At 40.9% G+C, this 17,797-nt stretch overlaps 1 protein-coding gene across 1 annotated transcript in view; it reads right to left on the bottom strand.

Annotated features, from left to right (window-relative positions):
* Nucleotides 1-17,707, bottom strand: part of LOC108675850 — a 39,404-nt gene extending 21,697 nt beyond the window's left edge. Inside the window, exons 1-3 of the mRNA XM_018163892.2 lie at nucleotides 17,698-17,707; nucleotides 17,192-17,408; nucleotides 15,634-16,702 (exon numbers count right to left, since the gene is read on the bottom strand). Coding sequence (XP_018019381.2) covers nucleotides 15,634-16,702; nucleotides 17,192-17,408; nucleotides 17,698-17,707 — 1,296 coding nt within the window. The remainder of the gene's footprint in view (nucleotides 1-15,633; nucleotides 16,703-17,191; nucleotides 17,409-17,697) is intronic.
* Between the last annotated feature and the right edge of the window lie 90 nt (nucleotides 17,708-17,797).

Here is a 17,797-nt window from a genome sequence, read left to right as displayed (position 1 = left end):
TGCTTTAATTGGGATCTGGTGTAATTTCATTATCGAATACGAGCCATAAGCTTAGACCGATGACCGTAAATTTGCCGGAAAGTGGTGATCTTACGAGCAGCCCCGAAACCGGTGACCATCCCTTGGCGCGAGCCAGGAAGCGCCAAGGAATTATATATTCAACGTTCGCTTCACTTTCTTTCGTCTGTGAAGTTGTGAGAAGGAACGAGCGCATGCGACGAACGTCACGCTTCGCCACGGCGTTCCTGCTGACTCTTCGATAAGGCACTGAACCGAAGCTCGGTATTCGAGGCTCACTGTAAGCATCTAGTCTTTACTCCAACCGCAAACTTTGACTCGTTTTTGTCAGAGAAATCATTATTATGAAGCTCCGTGCTCCACCAGTGAAATTTGCGTTCGAGAGCGAGCTATGCAATTGTATGACCACGACAGCGCCGATCTCGCGGTAGATGCCTGCGCAAACTGAAGGACATAAATATATTTAACGTAGCTTTGCCATACAATTTCTAGTTAGGAAATTTACGGCGATATTACGACTGATATTCTCACCGAAAAATTAGAGGGAACTGTACATACGATCAACCAAACGCTGTGGGCTAGCCCGATGTTTGAGGGACAAACATGTTATCACAGCACAAACCTTGAATAACTCGATTTAGGTGATAAAAGAATCGAGAATTTACTTCCTATTTGTAATGAAATAGAATCAATACGGAAATAGAATTACATGCGTACTGCAGATGCTGGAGTTTATCAAAGCAGTATATAAATGTTTGATATATGATCTAAGTGTGATGTAGAATAATTAATTATTGACTCTTTCTTTCCAGACAATTTGCCGACGTCTGCAACGAAAAGGAGACAATGAAATATCTGAAAGGCATGACTTGTAATGATGGCTACCAAGCGTTCCTTTCCCCCAAAACGCGGACGAGATCGCATATACACGCGCATCGGTGCGAGACGAGTGTCTTATTCACACCGGCCATTCAGATATCACACTCTTGCCGCTGCATGTATATACGTCGCTCCTAACACAACTCACGATAATTCCAGCAAGCGTCCATGTAGTGGAGTATTGGACAAGAGGGTCAGACAATGAAAATTGTTTAGAATGAGGGCAAACAAACTCTCACCTAAAGGTCGGATATGAATTAATTCATCAAAAAATCTGTTTCCTGCGAGCAATGCGGTTCGTTGCTAAATTATTTAAAGTCTGTAGAAATAAATTTGCATCATTAGACTCTTGTATCACTATCTCACATTATTTGAGTTTTCTTAGTTCGGTGCCTAAAATAGTTTTGCAAAAGAACTATTCACGCCTAGGAATACTACTACGTGACATGCGCCAGCGAATGGAATGCTAGCAATCACTAGACGGAGTTCTTTTTATCAATTCATTGCTCTGACGCCGAGCGTCTGCATGTATATCTCAGAGCTATCCATAACAGCGGGTAAACACGAGCGAACATTAGGCGATAGCTTGACATTATCTGAGAAAGTTGTGGAGTAAAAACAAGTCCAAAATTTCCAAGCTACCCATTACCGAAAGTAGGAAGATCCATTATAGAAGTTTTTTTTTTTGCCTGGCCCGAGGGAATTTGGGAGTTTTGGATGAGGACAACACGGTCGCTAAAATGTCGATGATGATCAACACAGCAGAGCTGCAATTCAGGCGCTATACGCCCAAGTGCATTTAAGAAAGAAATAAAACACATAATAATCCATAGCTCATGCATAAGCATAACTATATAAATTATAACATTCACCGATAGGAATTTAAATTGAAGCCTAAAATTACACTATTTTGAAATGGACCGTGTATTAGAAAAGCTCAATTCGAAAAGCTTGCACAACATGCGAGGTTCTTCTTCCTCTATACTAACGGTATATATTACAAGCTTGCAATGCAACAGCAGCATGGAGCTGCGGTTAAGGTACTTCCATTGTTTGATGAAGATTCAAGTCAATATGCTTGGTGATGTAGGCCATTGCACGAGCACTTATATTGAGGCTTACGATCAGGTGTTTCAAAATGTGGGTTCAAGGTGGGTGCTAAATACTTCAATAAAAATAAACGCGAACAATGATATTTGGGACAATGTTTTCGGTATAACTGTGAACCATTATGCGTTTCAGGTGATGATCCACAACATAACACGTACTGACATTGTAACTGAATGGAAGTAAAATTTAAAGACATTTTATTTAAATAAATTGCTAATTTGACTTTCGTGAATTTCGTTAAATCTGAGTATGCCTGCTTATACTGCAGAGCAACGCATTTTAAAATTCGGGAACGAACAGATTCAGTAATAATAATCGTGGACAATCATCATAACACGTACAAAATGTATTTTTCGTTTGAACATAATATTACCATCGCAGAAATGAAGCTTGAGTGCAAGAATGCCATCGAACGCGATGCACGCGTGTGCGCGGCAAGCAGGTGTGCCGTGACCGCAAAGGGTGGAAATAAGCGGCACTTGTTTCGTGAGGCTCCCAATAAACGGCCGCAGCAATTTGAAGGCAGGCGGCCTTGACTCCTGGAATGCGCTGCACTTCAAAATAAAAATATATTCCGTAATATATTTCGCAGGAATACTACGTATACTACGTAAGTGTCGTCAGAACCTCGACCGTGCATTGTCTGAACAACGAATCATCATTGAACAAAACAACCATGGAGGCGCCAGTAGTTGACCTGGAGACGGTGTTCTGTCATAATTAAATGCTCAGTTTTTAATGATTGCATTTATTGATTTCATACTTTAAAACGTGATTACCCCTTTAAAAATGCATGATAGAACCATTTATCGCAAATTATCTTATAATGGAACAATTGACTGTTAATGTATTGAGTCTGGGTATATACACAATTTCACTGGTTTTATCAAAGAAGAGTTGTGATTGCATGCTACGTGCAACCATGCAGCTATCAGAGCCCGGAGGGCACTGTAGCTTCGCTATCGCAGGAAGAACGGAAAGAGAAAGAGAAATTAGTCACAGTCAAGGTAACATCAATTCAGCTATGACCGCTGTTCGTATGACTGAATAAACAAGTTGGTGGTGCAAATGAGGCTCTACATAGTGTGGTAGACCTCTTAAGCAAAGATGAACTGCAAGAGTTTTCCATTTTCTTCACTTGCATAGCTTTTAACCATAGTGTATCAAGTACTTGTAAGTAACACTCAATTCATTAAGGTCTCCTAAACTTATAACTCAAAGCTAAACACACATGCTATTGTGGCAGAACACGAATTTTGTGAAATATCTTTTTTGAAGAATGTAGTAATGGCTGGACTTGAAAGATTCAAATTCTTTATTTAAAATTTTTCTGTTAAATAATGCGTCGACATTTTTTATCCCACGACGGAAACAAGGAACGTCCTTGTAATATGATAATAGTCATTGATAACGTTCAGTTGAAATATGTTTTAACACCATTGTTTAAACTCAAGTTAGCCCTTGTGTTTAAAACCAATACGAAAATTTTCTTCAAAATCAGCACTTCACCCCTTACCATTTCAGCTTCGCGGCGGCGTTTTCAGTTACGCTATCAATAATACAACTCACTAACACCAACAACAAACTGAACTGATTGAAGTTTAATTTTTAAAATTATTCTTATCAGAGATAGATCAGTTAAATATTCGAATATATTTAAAATAACATATTAATATAAAATGAGCCATTCAAGTCTATTACGGTTAGTGCGGATACATACATACTTTAATACTGTATCATTATTTATACGTGACCTCAGCTAATTAGCTTTACCGAGCTCCGTTATACTGAGCTGACAGCCGTAGCGCAACACAGCACAACGGCCGGGGAAGACGTTCACGCTATACAGTCTACACGGTTGTATCAGGTTAATATATATATATAGAACACAACTAAACACATCAACTGCAGCTCCTGGTGGCAATAACAAATTCTGAAAACGTATCATTTAATGGGGGCTGAGTTGAAAGAGTTCCCGTAAAATTATAGTTAAGGTGACATTAATGCAAACTGTTAAATATTGTCCTTTATCATACAAATATATCAACAAGAACACGTATTTCTGATGTCTAGACATCTGATTTTATTTGACCTTAATAGAATGATTCAATAGATGAACCTAATCCTTGGCATAAGTGTATATTTATTGTTAGCAGAATGTTCCAAGTATTTTGTATTGGTTCTTGTGAACGGTATGACGACATTATTATGTATAAACTCTTTAGGAGTATTTTCATAGAGTAAAGAGAAGTGTTCTAGAAGAAATATAAGCATACAAATTTTTTTTAAATCATTGCTGGAAAATAAGCAACACTTTTCGACAAGAACCTGCTGCAAAATTAGCCTCGTAGGCGTCATGACTAAGAGGACATCTATAATACGAAGACGCCCGCGATATAAAAAGCAGAAGCCGCGCTGGAGTTTTGAAGGCTATCAAGTAAGACACCAGCACGAAGGTTGGCTTCTGAGTGCAAACGACCACTTCGTAGCCAGATAATAATAAGCAGGCTTAAGTTAATTTTAGTTTCATACAAAGCACGTTACCAGCCGCAAAAAGCAAGACTTTAGCATCCGTTTATTCAAATAAGAATATCGACCAGCCGGAATAAGAATATCGACCAGTAAATGAATTATTCAATGACTCAAATCTATACTTTTTTATTGGTATGATTCAAGCATGAGTGCTAATTCTGGCAGTGAAATGTTTTAATATTTTCTAAACCAGCATGCACAATTCAATTAAAAATAAAATTAATAGATTAATCAGTACTTTGCAAAGTTTATAATATATGATAACAGGTCCAACAGAGAACTGTGTTGTTCTTGGTTCTCGATTGTGCGAGGGAGCACGGCTGCCACGAAGCAGCAGCGCGACCGAGATGCTGGCGATAACTCGCACCCGTCGGGACGATACAACAAAGAATAATTTAAATCGAGAGCAGTGCATTATATGGAGCCAGCGTAAAATATTCATAAACACTTGCTTTCTCATTAGCAGTCAAGTTCGATTACCATGAAGGGATGGGTTCACGATTCATATTGGGATATATGCTCACTGACGAACACAAATTATGTGTAGGAGGTTTGGGTAGAAAAAAATTATTATTGTAACAATAGCATTTGATATATGGGAAAATATTTGAATATTTACGAGATAAGCACTGCATCTATATTTTTGATCGATTATGAGATTCTGATATTCTTTCTATATTATACCAACTCGTATTCTGCAGATTGTTGCATTCTAACTGGCCGTCAGAGTTTGACATTGATCGTGTATAAATAGAGAGAGCAGAGTATTTTAGCGAATGGATTGAGAAAATCGATAACGAATTTACATCGAAAACGTGCAATTGTAGCTGCTCAGCAACAATACTGAGCCATTACTAGTTTAGAGGCGGCTCGGCTAGAATAGGCGCAGTCGTTGCAGGCGAGCCTAGCAGAGTAGGATTATAATGAGCCACACAAAAAAGTTTATCGTGAAGCGCAAGATCGTATTATTAGCTAATCAATTACCAATAAAACTTAAGTAGTGTTCATTTTTCGATAGAGCTACATTATAGGTGATACTAAATTGGGGATCATGACACCACCTCTACTTGGTTGAAGTTCTTGGTTTTCATAGGGGACCACGGGAGTGAAGAGATTGGAACATATTAACGCTCGAAAAGTACCGGTTTCCATGTCTCTAAGATATATAAAAGATTGAATAATCTTACGCGTACTAAATAGCCGAAAAAAATTAAAATCAAAATAGAAATAAAAATCAGAATCAAGTTCAATTCTCATGCATAAGTATTTCGGGTGATGTCGGATTTATGCCCCAAAAAAGCGGTTGGCGATGACGTGGTACAAGTAGGTCGGTCAAGAGGCACTTAGCGCAGGCCGCTGGCACACAAAAAAGTGAGGTAGAAACAAGTTCCGTAGACCTCATGCTGAGATCCAAGTTGGAATCTGAAGCGGAAAAAGCAGTTATCTGGAGAGTCTGAGGAAAAAATGATCACTATTGGCGGCAATAACGTAACGGTTTTCAATAACGCTCCTTTTGATCGGCCGGCAGCGGTATGAGGGGAAAAAAATACGTTGACATAAAAAGCAGGAGGCGGCGCGCGAGCTTGCCATGGATACACAGCGCGGCAGACACGCTTCACAAGTGGGTCAAGTCTTGCTCTAGGTGGGGCACCGGTTTAGTTTTTGTCACTTCCCTTGAAGAACTGACATCAAGAAAATTATTATCGTCCCAAAATAAAAAATCCAAAGAATCATGACAAAAAAATTTAGCAGATGTTCAGCCGACACAGATCTTACAATGACCGAGAAAACACGCCCTAAGGAGAAATTTAACTATTATTTATTACCGCCAAGGTCACAAAAGATCTCCATCAATCCGAAACGTGCACCACCAACTGCTGTCGGAATATTGAAAATAAGCAGCGCGATGAGGCTGGCAGAAATAAAATTGCATTATAGCGTCTGTTGTTGTTATTATTATCAATTGATTGCGTGATAAATATACCTATAGATGCAGTGCTTATCTCGTAAATATACATGACGCAATGAAAGCAGGAGGACGAAATGAAAAACTTTTAACCCAGTCTATTGTCAATGTAAGACCCTGCATCTCGACACTCAATCTTAGATCAATCCACAGGAATCTTAGCCACTACACAGCGCACACATGGTCGTAGGAGGCTAGGAGCTCAGAAATATCTCGAGGCAGTTGAAACCTCACCAGGGGCGCGTTCAATCGCCACAGCAGGAGCTGCGTTACATTAGGGCGTACCTCCTCTAAGATAACGCGAGTCTTGCAGCGCGTATGCACGCGTATGTGATGTCAAACAACCGATATTCACTATCACCTGCCACTGCTAGGAACGAGTTAGACGCATAGCAGTGCGCTAAGTATGAGAATGTGTACTTTATTTGCGACATGAGCTGCCGGTTGCGCATTAGCGAAGCTCGCTGAGCTGATAACACCAAATGTCATTACAACTTAACAATTGCACAATAATTAATTTAGATGCACCGAGTATTTAGAAGCAGCAGGGAGCTGGTGATTGCATGCAAAGGAAATCTTGGGCAGCCAACCTAAATACATTGATGGAGGATAGCCAGCAGCACATCCGCCGGCAACTTCATCTTGAAATAGAGAATACTGATGTGAATTTAATTCATGAATTAGGTACTATTACAACTAATTGAATAATATCCAACATGTTCCAACATTATTATTATTATTTAATTAGTTTAATATTATTTGATTAATTATCATCAATACTGATCACATGAACACATCAGTAACTAATTTTGTTCGATTTCAACTTCTGAATTGCGCACTTCAGGTAAATGCTGACAAAATAATGAGGAGAATCGCACTTGCAAAGCAGGTATGGTTCCTTAAGGTACCGTGTTTGTTGTCAATGCTCGTAACGACGTAACATGAATGACTTGCAACATAGCTAAAGAACACAAAAATACTGTATACATTGACGTAAATGAACTAAAATACTTTTAAGTAAAATCCAGGCGCATATTTTGTTGCCGCACGCAAATTAGAAAGTGCATCGTTCAAAAAACTTCATCTTAGCTTTAGTTAGACGTAAATTTGAGACAAGTTATTCAATTTATTTGACGTGCCATCACGTATTAATTTAAAAGAGGCATGTTGGAACCGCAAAAATTTGATTGCCTCAGCATACACAGGCCTCGTCGCATGAAGAACGAGCAAAGTGCCAAACATATCCTCGTTTGCGGGTTGTGGTGTTGCTGATGCGTGACGAGAACGAATGAGAAATTTTCGATGTTACAGACACAGATGCGCACCACCAGCAAGCATGAACGCAACGAGCTTCTGCAGGAATTTTAGTTTGTTTTACATGGAAGTGAGATATATTAAGTGAAATTAAACATTGATCAACATTAACATATTAGGCCCCTGTATATAGAGTACATATACATATATACTGCGTATATACCCACAAGGCCAAAAGCTATATGTACCTTTTCCACCGTCAGGTCATGCATGCCTATAGATATTATTATCAATCGTTCCTCGAACCAGTCATTCTTAATATGCTATGAAACCACTCTCAAAGGATTGAACATACGTTCATTACCATGGATCCCATCTTCTTTACCTATAACGCGTATATACGTAACAATGCCAAAATTTTGATTTGAAGATAAAAATCATGTTCAAATATAGCGACAATTTATTTACAAAATCACACAAAATTATATGAGTGTTTGCAACAACCTGACTGAGAACTCTGATACTCAGTTGAAATAGTGGTTAATCGAGCGAACACCGTGGAATTCAAGATGAAAATATTGTTCGGCGCTTAGACAAAACAGCTCGATCTTAGCAAGATGCAATCATGCTTTGAAAGGAAAGTAGCATGATATACTAGCATCCAACAATCCTTAAATATTTTGGCAAAAATTACAAACTGTGCACAAGATGCATCATGCAAGCTAGCACAAGCGCACCAAACTAAGAAACTTTGCTGCGAGAAACTTAGAATCAGCTGCTGTCTGCATTGCTTCATCATGCAGCAGAACTGGAAGCGATGCCTGCCTTATCTGTATGCGGTCCTTCGAGTTAGTTGAAAGTCCAGTATAGAACGCGTGGAATTCAAAGCACATCGGGAATAACACGGCAAAGAATACTCCACTCGGTATTAAAAATTAGTCTTTAGTGATTCAGTACAGAGTTACCACAAGTGACCTTTCTACTGGGAATTCTATCAGTCAGTCTTGAATACAGACGAGGGCAGGTAATAGGGATTACCGACCGGCTGAGTCAAACCTAACTGAGAACTCTGTAGTATTTACATACGTTCATGAATAGGCTACAAGCAGCATAGTATCCAAGATGAATGATCGATTTTGTCGCAAAAAGTTTTTCATGAAATTTCAATTTTTATGTAATTTATGGCCGAATTCAATACAAGTTAGCGACAATCGCAATATTTGAGGTAGAACCACGAGAGACTGGTGATAGTTGCAAATTTGAGTGTAACAATTGCCTCTGACTTGAGGTTCTGACAAGTGACAACCGGACGTCATCGGCGCTGTGAATTGTAGTGCAGTAGAAACTGTGAACATTTCATGGCATAGCCTATTCTATGTTCTCAAACGACTGGAAGTTGATAACATTTGCAGCAAGAGAGTTGTTGATTTTTTTATGGGAAATATTTCATCAACCTTAATTTCTATAACAAATTAACCATAAACTTAAGTGTATAAAACTTCTCTTGAACCAATTCAACAGAATGTTCCCGGACATCACGTGAGATTGAAAGTTTCCTTGGATGTCTTTTATTGTTATGAAAGCTGACCCCAGCAAGCAAGGAAATTCCGAGAAGCATGCATTTGAAAAGAACTCGAGCAGCTATTGCGTCCTCTTAAATGTCGGCGAGAAGCAGTCATCTCCCGGAACCCGATGACGCGCAAAGAATGTTTAGTAAGGACAACTGACCAACAAAAATGTCGTTAAACACAATAGAACTTTGTTCACGAAACTCTTATAGAGAGAACCGATTAAATCCGGTCAACTGAAGATGGGACACAACNAAGGATGCGTCAGCCTGAAAAAGTTTGGGAACCACTGGTGTACAAGATTATCAAGATATAGCTGATGCCCAAATTGACCACCATCATTTTTCAATTGGGAACATAATCGATACGATATAACTCTCCACTGACTATCAACCACACTGATCATTTCATTTTCAAAAGTGTTGCGTCTGTAAACCCGTCACTGAAATGTACTTAAAGTTAAATTCAGACATCAGCATTGAGCGGAGTAGCACACACACCAGGCGACCGCACCTCGCACTAACTAGCCCAACCACACGCGACGGCAGCACTGGAACGACTGCCGGCAGAGAAGCGTCAAGAGTCAGGACTCGGACGTGATAATGCTCCTTCTCTGAGGCTACTAGCAGGCAGAGGCAGTGCCTCGATCGCGGCCTCAGGACAACTCCACGAAAACAAGCATGAAACAACGGTACCATAGAACTTGGTAGAGATTCACCAGATATATAAGAAGACATAGCAAATCGTAGTCTGGTTTTTTATTCATCACAGTTTTTGAGAGAATTGCCTCGCCGATATCAATTAGGGAAGTCAGAACCCAAAAAAATAATAATACGGCGATTAACAGGTTGTCGGTTTTTCTTCTGTACCAGAAACGGCAGTTAACAAAATTATCGAGCATTTTGCCCAAATGTCCGCGTTTACAGTCATCCAGCAGCTAATCATTATTCCGGCAATAAATTTTACCCATTCATGTTGAACAGAAATCTGAATTCAGGTTAACCGAATAACTTGCGCCCAACAAGGGTGTTTCGGGATCGTTCACCATAAGACACGGGGCAGGACTGCAGTAACGGAAGGCGCTTCACACGCACGCAGCGGTGCTCCACTTGCCGCATGTGAGGCGCGCAAATGCGCACGCGACCGTCGCTATCACAACATCCAGAGCGTCCACAGCGCAAGTAAGGTGAGCTGCGGCACTGAACGAAAAGACCACCTTTAATTTCAGAGTTGAAGTATTCAACTTTGAAGCGCTTGAGATCAACGGATGAATTTAAATAATCTTTTACATACGTTCAGTTGATACTGAGATATCATTTCGATATACGAATGCCTTCTACAGAAGTTTAGTCCGAATTTAACCGCAATACTAATTCTCGACGGGTCATCGAAGAGAAAGCGTGCAGACCAAGCATGACTCCTGATACATCACACTAAAGACCACTTGCTTCTGTCTGTATCTCTGCAGAGCATCACAATCGACGAAGTAGACATTGCAACTGACGTGTGACTAAGCTCAGCGCAAAAACTGCGCTGCAATAACCAGAGCAGCAGATCTTCTACGACGAAAGAAGATATTGGACATTAGTACAGGCAATATAAAGAACAAATGGGTAATATTTTTCTATCCACAGCACGAGCACAGAGCGGACGTAGCTCTGATAAGTGCTTTTGTCCACACTGAGTCAAGATGACCCATACAAAAAAGTTCATGGCTATTTGGACAAAGTCTCACTCGTTTCTTTGAGTGTATTTCCGAGATTTAGAAAGGTCAATCATAATCCGCTTTGAATTTGGTCAGTTGTTTCAATCATCAATCATTTTCAAATAAATCCAAGATGAACGGCTAAGTTGCCAGTAAATGTTCCGAGTGCAGAGCACGGATGTTCCAAACGCCTGCAGGACGCTCCCGGGGGCACTGCATGGTGTATAACAGGATCGGTGATCCCTCACTCAATAATTGAAATAGCAATTACATGAATAGCTCCCGGCCGGCTGCTTGTGGCTCTGTGCTCACTAGCAAATCTTCTCATTACCTGACAGAGAACGAAGAGAAATGCGACGTAGTCATGGATTGAAAGATTTTTTTGAATAAAGGAAACTACATTTTATACCATGATGGTCACAACAAAACAATATATTCACTTCAAAACCACCTCACAGCCTCAAGATGAACAATATTACCGCATTGATAATGATGCTCTTCGTAGCTGAAATATACTATACGCCGAATAATCGGACTTAATAACTGAGTAACTTCACATCAAAAGCTTCAGTACAAAAAATTATGTCAAGTTTTGACAAATGTCAGTGCGGATAAGTGACCTGAAGTAATTTTTGTTAAATAAGGTCTACATTCAATACTCGTGAGTCTTTAACTGTGTTGTCTATATGAAGGTGGGTGTTGTTAAGTCGCAAATATTACAGATATAGAAAAAATAAAGCCTCATCGACGAAATGAGGTGCGCAATTCAAACGAAAATAAAAGTCAAATAAACGCATGAACACCAAGTAAAAAATAACTTTAAACAAAATAAAAGGAGAAAAAATAACAAATAAAAGGATTTCATGATTTACTTGAAAACAAATCTTTGGTGACAAAAAACTTAGGTTTGATAAACCTATCTCTTAGAACTTGCCATGTTCAAACTAAACCGAGATGACCACCGGAACGAATCAACCACACTGGGCAGTCGATTCGTAAAATGAAGACAATATCCGCTAAACTGTAAAATAAACACAGATTTAATTATTCTCTGTGGAAGATTTAATGTTTTAATTAAAGTTTACAAACGAAGTTTTGACTGCCCAGTGTGGCAGCCGTTATGACGGTCACGCTGATCCAAAGGAAAGTTAAAATGTGTAAAGCAGTGGCGCTTAAATGAGAAGAACAAAAACAAAGATTAATTAGTCCTGCATATTTTGAGAAAAAGTGTCAGGAAATAATGAAAGAATTGAGGCAAAAAAACAAATAATAATAACGCTCGGTGGAAGCCCGATCAAGATGTTACATCTTTTGCAGTGCTAAATAACGCTTCATAAAGGAGGAACGTGATTTCTATCAGCTTTCAACTAAGTTGCTGCACCAATATGTTTTGAGAATCCGGGTTGTACTGAGGTTCTGAATTAGCGGACACCTCTGTCGTCACGACCAATGAAGAGGGAGGACACTTATGTTGTTATTATCAAAGGAGATCATTAACGATCTTATAAATACTTTCTCGGCCCAGCAATGCAGCACACAAATGATGCTGTGGCTACCCAAAGCTGTACCCGACAGAATGTTGACAGCTCAATTGAATATCATATCGATGAAACTCGAGCTTCTACCATAGAGAACATAACGAACAAAATGAACATTTTTATATCAATCATCGCCGTCAGCGCAACAATATCAGTCAAAATTGAAAACTAAAGATATACACGGAAAGAGGAATATGAATAAATTTGAAACATTCCATTGATTCGGTCACAAGCCAGGTCAGAATATTTTGACAACGGAATAGGAACGAAGAAAATAAGGAGTTTTCAAACATATAAGAGAAACATAAACAAGAGATTCGTGTTCCCGTTAGATTAAGCTTACACAAATGGTGAAAATGTTGAACCGTAAATAAAATATCAAGAGATTCATAGTACACAATGAGAGGTCGTCGCAATGAAATACAACGAAGAGCCACCAGGTAAGCTGCCTGAGGTCGCTTGCACCAGCAGCACTGGTTCAAGTAAAGCTGCACTTGTTCAATTGGGGAGTACGTAACGACTAACTAAAATCAAACATCTTCAAAAGCTTAAATTAAACTTGATGAAAATAATTAATATCCGGATGTAAGCGGCTACCTTTATAATTATAGGCCACGCAAATATACTCATATCAAGTTATTATAATTAAGAATTGAGGTGAGAGCCGAGTTCTGCAGGTGGCCAGATTTTGGATGTATCAAAGTTGCGATGCGCTTCATACTTGACCATTGTCAACATAACATCAAAGTCATTAACAAACTGAAATGAAAAATGATCTATGCGGGGAAACAAGTTAATGCTTTCCAGTGAAATAACATTCATAAGAAAATTATCGAAGATTGTGAACAGAAAAATATACATAATTAATATATATGTATATATATTGATTATATATATTTTTATTTTATTTCATTATATTTTTACATATAAAATTAATATGTAAAATACATAATAAACATGTAAGAAGGGTGGCATAAAACTTATAATCGTTTAAAGGTGCGCTTTTCGTACGCAAATTATAAGTTAACAACATAAAACTTTTCTATAGAGAACTTAAAGTAAAGTAATCTGAAATAAATACGTAGCATAAACTTAACTTACTAAAAAACACAACATTAAGAGAGAAATCATGGATTATTAAGTGGGATTATTCCTTCAGGAGATTGCTTGGGACAGCAATTGTGGGACGTAAAAACATGGCGTTGAAAAGATCATGTCTTAAAATGACGTTGAAAAGATCATGTAAATCACTTGTAACAGTAATTTCATTTACAATGTAATAACATCAGGATTTGTAATGGGAGCCGCTTCCATATGGACTTAATTGTGAGGGCACTAATAATTTTCAGGAAAATTGTTGGAAATTGCAAGTCAGTATGACTACTGAGGATACAAGTTTTATTTTGTTATTGAAAAGTTCACGAAATAAGCTTTGAGAGCAGGACTGTAGGAGCGGGAGTGTAGGAGCAGGAGTGTAGGAGCAGGACTGTAGGAGCAGGACTGTAGGAGCAGGACTGTAGGAGCAGGAGCTGGACTGTAGGAGTATGACTGTATAAAGACAGTAAGAGTAAGACTGAAAGAGTAGGACGTCTGCACAATTGATTATAGGAAAATAAAATTTGAACTACGATCAGAATCGAAAGCTCAAGGTTATTGGAAACAAAAAAGTTATTGAGAAGAAAGAGTACGACGAGATTATCAACGCCTCTTTTGCGTATAACGTAACGAGGACACGCGGCGCGGCTAGACGATATGGGCAGGCGTATGCATCAGGGAAGGCGACAAAGATACGGCCGGTGCTTGCGGCTGCGGCGCAGAAACATTCTGCGCCGCGCCGCTCGTTTTCACTGCGCAGTTGGAGGAGCCGCCGCTATCAGCGCACGCGAAGGCGTTAAGCGCAGAATCAGTTAATGTATTTGGCGCACTGATGCCTTCTGTGCCGGCCACTGAACTTCTGACGGTATTGAGGGCGCCGTTTGCACTTACGGAGGTAGAGTTAGCCGGACGATTGGTAGTGATATTCAATGAATTACGAACGTCGTCTTCGATGGATTTTAAAGTATTTGAATTCAATATGGAATTCTTCAATTCAGAACAGCATTCAAGAAATTTATGATCTTGCGATGCTTTGTTATCTTGAATTGTGTAGGAGGTAACAGGCTGCAATGAAACTTTATCGGTTAATAATAATGAAGGATTGCTCGCAGCGACTTCTGGACACTGAAATGCTGCTGTCGGACCAGTATTAACGTACGACGCGTAGGGGTCGTTAGTCAAAACTGAATTAGAAGTCAGATTACAACTGGAGGCGGTCGTGCAGGAGTTTATGCTAGTGCAGGCATTTGTTTTAATACTCATGTCCAAATGGACTCCTTTTATTAGAGTTTGGTGATTCGTACGCGTGAATGGATATGCCGCGGCAGAGACAGGATAGCCGTGATTTAATATAGTGGTTGACGCACGGCTCGACTGCTGCTTGCCGTTTAAACAGCTTCTGGTGAAAGCGTTGGTGCAGAAGACGCCATCGCAGGATGAAGTGTTCCCGGTACCAATTGTGAGGTCAGCCATGGACTGTACAGGACACAAGGATTGTCTCATGTCCAAGTGACAGTCCGTCGTGCTGCACACACTCATCAGCGACTGCGGTCTAGCAGGCGGCACAAGCACCTTGCTGCTCAGAGGCGCCACCGCCACGAGTTTATTCCCTACAGGAGAAGGCTGAAAATTGCTTGGCCATACAGGATGGCTGGAGAAATTCATGTACGATCTTCGACTGCCTCGCAACTCGCCTAAAGTGAGTGGATCAGCCTTTTTCGGCTGCAAAACGTTGGCGTTACTCGTAGCAGTGAGGCAGCAACAACAAGAACTCACTCTATTATTACAACAAAGGAAAGGAATTTCATGCACCATACCATGCGACGTTGTAGCCGTTGCTACAGGAGTAGAAGGGACAAAATTGACGGGTGGTGGCATTGCCGTTCTTAGGACTGTGGTACCAGCAACAGGAGTAGGAGGAACCTCACAGCCAGCCGAGCACCGCAGCAGGCCAGCACCGTCACTCACCATGAGGTTCGAGAGACACAGCCCGCTCGGGTCAGACCGATGGTTCTCGACAGACGCCGAAGAGAGCCGTGTAGGTCCTGACGCGGCGGTCACGTTATGCAGGTCCCAACGAAGCTCATAGTCGGGAGAAGTGGATGCCACCATGGCAGGATCAGAGGGCGCGTGCTGCCCCTGCATGTGCAGGTAGTGAGACTGAGACGAGGAGAGACCTCTCAGCTGAAGGTTGTGGCGGGAAGGGGCGGCAGGTACTTGCTGGTCACCAGTACTATAAGTGGTACCGTTCATAACCGAGCGATTATTGCTACTTCCACTTTGCGTTGGACAATAATATTGGGACTGATAATGCAGCGCTTGCTGCTGTGTCGGAGGGAATGGTCGGTAATGAGGCAGGACAGGTTGGCCATGACTCGACCAGTTGGTGCCGTTGACATACTGGTGTAGGTTGGCAGCGGCGTTGCAAGAAGAGCTGGTGAGAACAGTTCCGCCTCTCGAGGACGTGTGGATGGGCATGGAAGGTCTGGAGATACACACTCCACTGATGTTGTCATAGACCGGCTGCTGGCTGAGCTGTGACAGCAGCTGCACTGGTGCGCTGCTGCAGACACTCCCAGGCGGACTTCCAGCAGGACGGCTGCTTCGACTACTGAGCCCTCGTACGGAGCGATGTTTGTTATTGCTTTTCTTAGAAGTGTTTTTGCAGTAATATTTATCATTCTCCTTGTCAATCTTATGGAATTTATCCTTGTCTCGCTTATCCGCCTTACTTTTGGTCCTCGGATCCCGCAATGAGCCGTTACCAGACCAATGTTCTCTGTATGTCTCGCACTCTTGGTGCTGTCGGTAGGCGTGGTCGAGCGCTCGGCCGTCGTAGACCTTGAAGTGACAGGGCGTCTGCTGGTAGTAGGAGATAGGAGGACCATCTCTGGCGAGGTACGCAGCAGAGCCGTCCAGCAGAGGCACGCACTCGGGCGCAGTGCGTGGCAGGCAAATGTCGCCTGCGGTGCGCAGCGATATTACGTCCTCCTCGCGCAGACTGTCCCGTAAACTGCGGCTGCTCTCGTCCTCGCCGCTGAACATACCGTTTAAAGTTAGCCTAGCCACATCTTAACACTATTATATGCTGCAAATCTTTCGTCGGAGGAAAACGATATTGTACAAATTCATCGTCACTAAGGTACAGGTACGTTATGAGACGACTGATAAGTGTGAAGGTAAGTGTGAATTTACGGATAATTTACACAATGAATGATTTGATTACAAATATTTATGAAAAATGTGATCTTGTAGGATGATAAATGTCTTTATCGGTATAGTTAAGCAGTTTTTGTTTCAAATTAGCCAATATTCCTTTGAAAGTCACCCATAATTATGGTAAGTGGCTCTTCAAAGACATTGTCTCAGAGAAGGCAGAACGTGAGGGCTGCATGCCATACAAATTACGTATACACAATAATGACCTGAGTTTGAGTGTAAAGATCATCAATCAGATTATCTTAAGGGAAATGGAATGTATTTATTTCCCAGGAGAATAACTGGCAAAAGGAAAGACTCGCCGCACCTGTGGCAGTCGCTGGAGCCGAAGAGGAAGTCCTCAGGGTCGCTCTCGTAGGGCGGCTCGTCGTACCAGTGCAGTGGAAGACCTGGCATAACCTGACCACCACCATCACCACCACTACCTTCACCACCACCACCACCACCACCACCACGGTCAGCGTCAACGCGACCACCATTAACACCCACCTCGGTACACCGCACCTCACCCTCTCTGTCGCTCTCTGCACAACAGACATGAAAACACCGGTTACATTTCGTCGAACAAATAACATTGAAATAACGTTCGACTAAAACTTCATGACTAGGTCAACTGTAATTCATATTTTGCAGGCAAATGAATTATTTTCAGGAGAAACTCGTTACATGGGAATAGATAATCAATAACTAAGTTAGAAGCAAAATTTAAATTAATGGATATATGTTATAAAAAGACTAGCGTTAGTCAAATATGACGGAATAAATTTTCAGAGTAAATGCGACTGCGATGTACGGCTAGGAATATGCACTTGCTGCTTGGCATGAGATACACGCAACACATCAGTAACGCGCGACGTGTGTGTGGTACACACAACACATTAGTAACGCGTGACGCGTGTGTGGTACACACAAC

The sequence above is a fragment of the Hyalella azteca genome, unplaced genomic scaffold (assembly GCF_000764305.2).
Source record: "Hyalella azteca isolate HAZT.00-mixed unplaced genomic scaffold, Hazt_2.0.2 contig4874, whole genome shotgun sequence".
In the NCBI taxonomy this organism is placed as follows: Eukaryota; Metazoa; Arthropoda; class Malacostraca; order Amphipoda; family Hyalellidae; genus Hyalella; species Hyalella azteca.
Note: the sequence above shows the minus strand (reverse complement) of the source record. Positions and strands in the feature narration are given on the sequence as shown.